Raw genomic sequence first — 9,519 nt, forward strand, 5'->3', positions numbered from 1 at the left:
CTGAAATTCCTTTGGTTCAAACATGGAAATGTGCTGACAAGGTTCAAAATTATTAGTGGGTGAACTGAGAAAAATTACTGGTCGTGGTCGTAAACATTTCTTGAGGTCTGGAGGTGTTGTTGGCTTTCAGCAAGTGTTCATTTTGGACCCTACTGGAGATCAGAAAGGTAGCCTACCATTCAAAAGTTTGAGGTCAGTATACTTATTTTTTTTACTTGTTTTTGAAAGAAGTCTCATTTGCTCACCAAGACTGCATTTATTGAATCAAAAATACAGTAAAAACAGTAATACTCTGAAATATTATTACAATTTAAAATAACTGTTTTCTATTTGAAAATATTTGAAAATATCATTTATTCCAGTGATGTAAAGCTGAATTTTCAGCATCATTATTCCAGTCTTTAGTGTCACACGATCCTTCAGAAATCATTTTATAATATGATGATTTGCTTATCTTTCTCACTCTTGATCAATTTAATGCATCCTTGTTGAATAAAAACATTCATTTCTTAAAAAAAAAAAATCAGTGAAAAATGTTAAATCTTACTGACCCCCCAAACCTTATTGTTGCTAAAAGTACATTAATAGATAGCAAGCAATCATTTGAATACTCTTCAACTAACCCAGACACATGAGGTAATGTCAAACATCTTCGGTTGAAACTGATGTTGATTTGTATTTCATTTTACGTTTATATTCCCCTCAAAGGGAAATTGCTATTTTATTGTGTTTAGTATTGAGCACATTGTCTTAAAGTCTTTACAAAATGCTAACACAAAACACACATACAGATACCACGTTAATTAAATATATACATTCTCTTTTGCTATCTTATATTTACAAGTCACCCCAATGAGCATCCATTCAGTGTTGTTGGCTTTTTCAAGTCCATTGCGTACGAAAATATATAAAAATAAAGCTGCCTCTTCTTATTATTAACAGGAAAACAGTCCAATGAGTTTGCGTGGCATGGTGTTAGGAAGCGGAGTGGGGTTTTCTGTTACGTTTAGCCCGTCGTGTCGGTGGAAAGCTGATGAACTCAAAGTGTTTGGGTTGGTCTGAGTTTGGGAAGGGGAGCGGTCCTTTGTAGAGGCGCTTGATGAAGTGAACTTCCCGCTGGTTCTCCCTGGTTTTGGAGGCCTTGATGGGCCGACCCTTTCTGCTGAAGGCCACGTACCAGCCCTCATATTTAGCGTTCTGGAAAGCAGTGTAGTTGTTCTCCAGGACGATCTCTGAGAAGATGCAGTCCCTTCCTCTGCCATTAGGCTGCGAGAAACAGAGAAGAAGACTTATGTTATTTCCCTGATCTTTAAAATCAAAACAGGTGAATAACTGTATAATTAAGGACTTAGAAACTTACTAAATAACTCTTTATTAATGATCAATTACTTTAATAATACATTTAAATTACATTATATAATTTGGTAATCATAGTAAATATAAACAACACTTTTTCCCCACACTAAAAATTGTTGTCGGCTGAATCAATGTGTTGCATTCTGACTTTATTTGACTGAACAATGAATTTTCATATAAAGGATATTTAATTGTGTATATTTTTATTTGATGATATTTAATTTCTAATTTTCTTATTTCTTTTTATGCTTGATTGATGTATTCAATTTTAAAATATCAATTTATTTAAGTAACAAAGTAAGGGACAGGGTTTCTTTTATGTTTTACTAATCTTACAAAAGTCATTCATTATTACATTACTCCACATACATGTTATTAACAAACAAAACATTAATTAGTGTAATTAATGTAACTAGTTGAACTTAAGAGTGCTATTCTCACTCACTTAAGTAGGACAAAAACACATCTTCATATGTAATTGTATAATTCTATTGTCTATGAAATATAGTTAAACTGTACTGCTGAATGAACTGACAAACATTTATGATCATCTAAAATATACTTTCGTGTCATGTGTTTAAATAGATTTGTAATACTTGTACACACTTGTAATGGTGAAGTTGCAATGTAGTCTTTTTAAAATATATGTGCTGATGTAATATCACATAACATAAATTATAATCAAGTACTTTACATGGGCTTTAGTATGTTAGTCAACACATAAAAATAAGTGTACTAATTTAAAGCAAGAAAAATGAAATCTTATATTGACATTAATACAAAGTGCACTTTTTTCAAAGTGTACTTAAGTGTGTTAAGAAACAGTCATGAAAGTGAACTCTCTTTAAGTACACTTTTATGTAATTAATATTATTTTTTGGCAAGTATTGTTTTTTTAATATACTTTAAAGATTAGAAGTACACTAAGTGCACATTCAATACAACTAAGCACACTTCTTTTTCACAAGGGTTGGACTTCATACTGACACCTATCAGTATAGCTGTATAAAGTTTTTGTTCATAAACTGCAAGTCGCCGCTGGTCATGTGATCTCAACATGGCAGCCACCAGACTTTGTTTTAGTAGTTTAGTCATTCTAAATTTCCAAAAGTAATTCAAAGTGCTTTTAAATGGCTTGGATCTTATGCAAGCAGTGTTTTGAATCACTCATTATTTATTCTTCGCCGCTGCCTGTGCCCTCATCTCTCAACACGGTTCGCTTCATGCTCTCACTGTCTCCATCTAATTGTCCCAGCGCTTTGTCTCATGGCAAGTCCATAGCGCTGAAGACATTTTTTCCACTTCAGTGAAGTAAGAAGTGGCTTAACACCTGACTAAACACAGAATGGGTGTGAAAGCTGTTTCCTCCACAGGCCTGGCCATCGAGTCTCAGTGATCTTCACTTCTCCTGATGCCATTCAACCCATCTAGATGCTGATCTGTCCTGCTATAATACCTCAACCATCACAACGTTTGCACAGCCAGTGAGTTTTGTATTCAAAATAGCAGCTTTGGCATTTCAATAACTCCTTTTGTTTCGGCATAAAGGTGGTAGATGATAGAATTTTTTATTTTTAAGGAAGTTAAAAATTTAGATTTCTGTCACCACCTTTTAGACCAGGTATACAATCTTTTAGATGTCACAAACTGTGTTGGGGAAAGTTACTTTTAAAAGTAATGCATTACAATATTGCGTTACTCCCTAAAAAAGTAACTAATTACGTTACTTAGTTACTTTTTATGGAAAGTAATGCTTACTTTACTAGTTACTTGAACAAAGTAATCTGATTACGTAACTTGCATTACTTGTAATGAGCTACCCCCAACACTGCTCACAGACCTCCAAATATGATCGTCCTCATGTAAGGCTTCCCCAAATGTGTATTTTCATACATAAAAACCCAATAAACTGGACTCATATACTATAACAATTTAAAATTTAATTTGAAAAATATATTGTTTCTATTAAGTTTTTTGTACTCACTAAAGTACTATACTGTTATATGCTATTTTTATTCTTTATTTTAAGCTGATTTTTATATTCGTATTCATTCATTTATAAATAAATTATAAATATGTCTAATTTTTACTGTTTACTTATTTATTTTACTCTATTTATTTCAACTGAAATTTTAGCAATTATTTATATGTGTGTGTGTGTGTGTGTGTGTGTGTGTGCAATATATTCATGTATTATTTTATTAATTATTTAATCTAATTTTGTATTATTTGCCATTTATTTATTTATATCTGTTTTTATTTATTTGCTTATCTTAATCTTATTATTATTATTACAATTTATTTATTTTTTTTTTAATTTAAAAGTTTTTCTCTAAACTTTTCTATGCCCCCCTAGCACATTGCGGCCCCTGGGGGTCACCGGACCCCAATTTGAGAACCCTTGTTTTAGACAACACTTTTACCATACGACATAATTATCAAACTTTTTTTATGTTGTGTAAAATCCAATTGGCTCAAAAATCTGATACACTTTCCCCAGCAAAAAAATAAAATACGTCTTCCTCGGAAATCTCCAAGTAAGATGATGGTACATACCTTGCCCACTAGTTTCCCCCTGCGGTTCATGCACAGGTATCTGCCACTTTCTGCTCCTTTGATCCGAACACGACTTCCGAAGGTGTCCGTCTCCACATAAAGTCTGGCTGTAATGCAGCACAAACAAAATACTGTAGCCTTGAATAGGTTCAACCATTTATACAATATATACTGCATTAATGAAAACATACCCAGTTTAGCTTAACATTATTTAGTACAGTGAAAAAAGTAATTCTACCTGATCTGACCCTTGAAAAGTCACTTTTGTTTGCATAATCCAATGTAATCAGGCTGATTCTTACACCAGGTAATTTAGTTGTTGCTACATGAAGCAGATTATTTAATCTACTTTTTTACTAATATTTATTATTTAGTTACATTAATATTGCAATATCATGATTTTCAAGATGACTCCACACATTTCTGAAATCCCATAAATCCTGACTAGTCAAATCGTCTAATTTCCCCTTGCTGTTTGAAGCAAATTAACACATCATAATCAACACAAAAGGGAAACGATTAGGCAAAGAAACGTCTTTTGAATTATCAGCGAGTCCCTTTTCAGCCAATAAACCAATCAGACGCGAAAACGGCGCTATCTGCATCGAAACCTAAGGTGAGTTAATTACTGTAGATGAATGCGCGACTCACCGAAAGTGTTTCCGTCCTCGGCGGTGGCGCTCACTCTCTTGCCCTGGATCTGCACGTGTCTGCCGCTGGTTCTGCTGTACAGCTGATAGACGCGAACCTGCCGCCGGCTCAGCTGGTCCGTCAGAGAGCCCTGTTCCCTCACATACTGCTTAAAATTAGGAGAAGGGTGATTCTTCTCCCCCTTTTCGGTGCAAAGGGAAAATAAGATCACATATATTTCTCTCTCTGTTGCTGGAATAGAAAACCTTTTTTTCGTTTTGTAAATGCCAGCAAGAGCACTGATCTAGCTCTAGTCTATAACCGAGTCAGCAGACTGCTGAGTGACTAATATGCGACAGAAAATGATTTAGAATTAAAGATCTAGAGCGGTGGTTCTCAAATAGGGACCCTGGTCCCGCTAGAGGGCCCCAGCAAACTTAAAGGGAGACGCAAAATGATTTTTAAATGATTTTAAATAAGCTATAATCACTCGACAGGTGAAGTAATCTCGTATGCCATCAACAAATGTTGTTTTAATGAAGAACATGCAGTTTTTGAAACTTTTATGAATATTAAGCAATTTTAAAGCTTTGGATATATAACCTACTGTAAAGGTAATAAAGGAAGTATAATGGAGTCAAAAAGGTTGAGAACCACTACAAAATTTACTACAAAAAAAAAAAAAACGAACAAAATAGATTTGAATAAATATTTACCCGTGCATGACACCACACCACGAAGAAGTGAAAAGAGCTACAAAGTAGAACAAAATTAAGAAAAGTTAGTCAATGTGCTAAATATAAAAAAACACATATATAAAATATTATGTAGCCTAAATTAGATCATAGCACATTATGTTACCTTCAGTTCAGCAAAGAATGTATTATCAAAAATGCAAAGAATAGAATTAAACTAAAAAAAAGAAAAGAAAAAAGAAACATTTTCACTATATACAATTCTTAAGTCGGTTGTATGGTTCTTTTAAGATTAAAAACGCTTTTATCAAGTTTTTTGAAAAAACAAAATTTAAAAGTATGGAAAATAAAGTAATACGCTTATTGCGGAACCCAAATGTTCTTGTTATAGCATCAGACTTTAACATTTCTATCTGCGACCTTAATTTTGAAGATTAAAAACCTATAGGCTATATATAGCTACCATATATACTCACATGTACAAGCAGCGCTGATTTATTCCATACATTGTGGTAACTCAAAGTATAATGTCGTATCCAGGGTTCTCCTGAATGATAATCCAGCTCTGTGAGCTCCCGATTAAATGAGCTGAGTCAAATCCATACACCAGTAAAGAGTGCAGAGAACTTTGCTAGATCTTTAAAAGTCCCTCAGATGCGCGTCTCCGCAAACACACAAGCGGTTAAACCCGATTAGGAAAAAAACGATCCACATGTAGTGCAGAAGATTATGGAGTTCCATCATATGTGTTTGTACAACGCAGGTCGGTCTCTAAATCATAGTTTTGATGATAATGGTGCGGTGGGTCCTGTGTACTGTTGATGTTGTGTTGGCACTCTCACTTGTGGAGAGGCGCAGTGCGCTCTGCGCGTCTGGATCCCTCACTGCGCTCATGTGATAGACGTCAAGATCCCTCCCATGAGTGTTGCACCTTCTTCCCTCTTCAGAGACTCCAGCACTTCAAATAAAAAAAACCTGAGCCGTGTTCTGCTAGATCAACATGTGGAGGTGTTTCCAACTTCTACAATATTCAAATGAACTGCATGGCCATGTGACTATCCACAACCTGCATATTTCTGGAGTAGGGTGTGAGGCCTTCTAATTTGGTCTCATGTGATGGATGATTAATCTTTCCGAATGAACTCTGATGTCTTCAGATCATCCTCTGTATTTAAAGCTTTGAGGTTCCTTCAGAAAGGGGTGTGCCACCTGATGTTTGTTAGGGCCCATCTCAATGTTGGTCTATCCCCATGAAGGGGCCGCGGCTCACACCTTTTGCTAACCTGGCAGCTCTAATGCGAAAACAATGGTGGCTTTTAATCACAGGACTCCAGCAGGCTTTTGTTAGCTCATGCGGAATCAACATCAAGCACTAACGATATAACGTCAACAGGATGCTTGCTTTCCGACACATAGTTAAGTTGCATCACAGCAATTAGTGCTGTCTTGCAAGTGTGACTATACCAGAGCCGCCACTTGGTCCCTTCAAATAAAAATTAATGTGAACTTTTCCACCCTAGAAGAGTGAAACTCGAGGATTATATACTGTCAATCAGTGTTTCTTAACTGGTTTTTCTTCAGAACCCTGGTTATCAAGTGGTGACCCAACACAACCAACCCATATATAATGTAGTATAATGTAGTTTTGTTTATGATTTTTGAGAATCAGGACACGTCTCATAACCTGTCGATGTTGGAATCTAATTTGTCTAGTCAAAAGTGGCAAACTGTAAAAATACAAGTTTGATTGGATGCACCAAAATCTATGTTTGTGCTTAAAATGATGAAATATGTATTTTGTGAGTTTTATTGGATGCACAAGTTGATTAGCCTTATTATTTTGCTATCCTAAGTGCAATTAGTTGCATTTTCCCCATCTGCTATCTGCAACCTAATAGATTGTGGCATATTTTATGATCATGACCCACCAGATGAGAACCACTGCTGAAAGGTTATTTATTACTTTATTTATAGAACGTTATAGATTTGATATACCTCTATTGTATCACATCTAGGCCCTTTTTATTCTGTTTATTATTGATCTAATTTGTTGAATGAATTTAAATTCATACAGAATCTTTGGTATCTGTCCATCTGACCGGGCATGATGGTGACAGACGTGGACGTGACTCTTGGCGTTTATTGCAATGTGTTCTCCACCCATCAGTTTGTATTTTGCTAATGATAGACAGATAGTCGGGAGGTGTGAATAGTTATCAAGTCAAGTCAAGTCAAGTCAAGTCTGCTTTATTGTCAATTCTTCCACATGTACAGCACATACACACAGAGAATTGAAATTGCGTTACTCTCAGACCCTTGGTGCATACAGATAACACTAACAGTAGAACATAAATACAGATATACAGATTAAATATAAAATACAACTATACAAATATACAAATAAGGTAAAATGTAAAAAAATATTTTTTTGGCGATAAAGACGGGTGAGACAGGTGTGTGTTTGATGTGAATGTAACCGGAGGACTGAATAAGTACATTCTCATAGTACAAGTCCATAACCTCTGTAGTTTTTCCACTGTTATCTGACAGATTAAAAAAAAAAACACATTTATTAATAAGTGTTTTTTTTATTAAATTAAAATTAATTTGATTGTTTTAGTCAGTTTAAGAAGTTTAGTCAGTTTATTACACATCTTTTTTATTTGTATTTATTTTTTCTTGTGATTGTTTCTGTTGCTCATGGGCAAGCCCAGACGCAATTTTCTTACTGCACTAACTTTGGAAGGAGAAATCTGCAAAATGGATTTTATGATGGCAAAATGTGCTAAACTGAGCTGAGAATACTGTACTCTCATTGATAGCAGAATGCATAATCAAATTCAAATCCAAAATATTTAATAAACATGCAAGGGGCGGGAAAGCGTTGTAATCTTCATTTTTGACTGTACGAAAAGTAATTTTTTACTGTGGAGTTGGGTAATCTTCTATAATGGTAACGGAAAGTACAACAAATGTTATTTTTGCATTCCCAATTGACACAATGGCAAATGAAAAATCCTTGATGGGGTTTCTATGACTTTCCAGATGTTCTGCATTCTGCAGAAAATCTGCTCTCAGTGAAATTCTGTGGACCTGCTTATGGGATATAATATTTAAAGCAATGTCCTGCAAAACATCTCTGCTGCCCTCGTAGATTTATTCGAAACAATGTGAATTCCTCGCCTATTAAGAGACAATGTCCAGTGGTGGGAAATCAAAGGAAGACAGATGTTTATTAAACTGTGATCTGACCCTCAGAACTATTTGACATACTGTACATTTAAACAGTCACACCCTGACAGACACATAGAGACAAAGCAGCTTTTGCGAATGCTTGGATTGAAGACCCACAGAGGCTCTATATGTATGTGTGTGTGTGTGTGTGTGTGTGTGTGTGTGTGTGTGTGTGTGTGTGTGTGACCGCCAAGCATCAGAGGGCTTAAGCAGTGGATCTTCTCACCAGACCAGAATTCCGTCAGCCCCAGCAGGATGCCAAGGGTGTCGGCCACAGTTTTTTAGGATTGGGCCACTCAGCACAATAGGGATGTGATGTGTCCTAATGAAACACCATACGTCTAGCACCCACCCCCCCCCTTATCCACATCTCGAGCTTTGCTGGTGCTACCTTAGAGATGGAAATAAACCAACACAGAGTCTCGGTCAGACGTTAAATAAAGACTGGGAGATGCTGTAAAAAAAAACACACAGATGACAAGTGGACATGGGATCTTGTTTGGGTTCAGAGCTTCAATGTCAAAGTGGTGACATGTGATGACAGCACACAGATATGTTGAGCCATTAATTTCTACCACAGTCATGTCCCGAATGGCCCAGATCCAACATAAGCAGATCTAAAATTAGCTAGTTATAAAACATAACACGTTAATCTATTTATTGAGTGATTGCTAATTGACAATGCATATGTTGTGTGTAAGAGCCACATGTTGTTTGGTCATCCTTGTATTCTTAGAGCATGCAGAGCAGTCACTTCTTTTAGTGTACATGATGATACATCTCAGAATGAAAATTTGGTCATTATTTATTTATATTCATTTCATTCTAAATTCTTTGTTCCATGGAACATGAAATGAGGCTTTCTGAAGATTCTTCACGAATATCTTCTCCATTAAAAAAGAACAATAGAAGACATAAATGACATCAAATGCCATTGGTTCTCACAATCGTGTTTACAAATATTTTTTTTTTTAAATAACTTAAAAGCACACATGCCAAGTACTTAGAAATGTCTTCTTTGTATTCATGAATGAATTCATGTTAGTTT

General features: G+C 35.4%; 1 protein-coding gene across 1 annotated transcript; it reads right to left on the bottom strand.

Moving 5' to 3' along the window:
* Positions 1–975: 975 nt before the first annotated feature.
* Positions 976–5,788, bottom strand: LOC107678395 (fibroblast growth factor 17-like). Its single transcript, XM_016473634.1, has 5 exons — positions 5,714–5,788; positions 5,259–5,295; positions 4,564–4,744; positions 3,913–4,019; positions 976–1,266 (listed from the first exon to the last, which is right to left on the bottom strand). Exons 1-5 carry the CDS (start codon positions 5,743–5,745, stop codon positions 976–978), a joined length of 648 nt encoding a protein of 215 aa, XP_016329120.1. The 5' UTR covers positions 5,746–5,788.
* Positions 5,789–9,519: the final 3,731 nt, after the last annotated feature.

Source organism: Sinocyclocheilus anshuiensis, unplaced genomic scaffold, assembly GCF_001515605.1.
Source record: "Sinocyclocheilus anshuiensis isolate Anshui unplaced genomic scaffold, SAMN03320099.WGS_v1.1 scaffold112, whole genome shotgun sequence".
Lineage (NCBI taxonomy): Eukaryota > Metazoa > Chordata > Actinopteri > Cypriniformes > Cyprinidae > Sinocyclocheilus > Sinocyclocheilus anshuiensis.

What these genes read in the sequence shown, in the direction of transcription:
- LOC107678395 (XM_016473634.1), bottom strand. Translation starts at nt 5,745, where the DNA reads ATGTATGGAATAAATCAGCGCTGCTTGTACAT. An exon ending in TGGTGTGGTGTCATGCACGG is followed by an intron (nt 4,745 to 5,258) that starts GTAAATATTTAT and finishes TGCACCGAAAAG; the next exon opens with GGGGAGAAGAATCACCCTTC. An exon ending in GGGGGAAACTAGTGGGCAAG is followed by an intron (nt 1,267 to 3,912) that starts GTATGTACCATC and finishes TGTTTCTCGCAG; the next exon opens with CCTAATGGCAGAGGAAGGGA.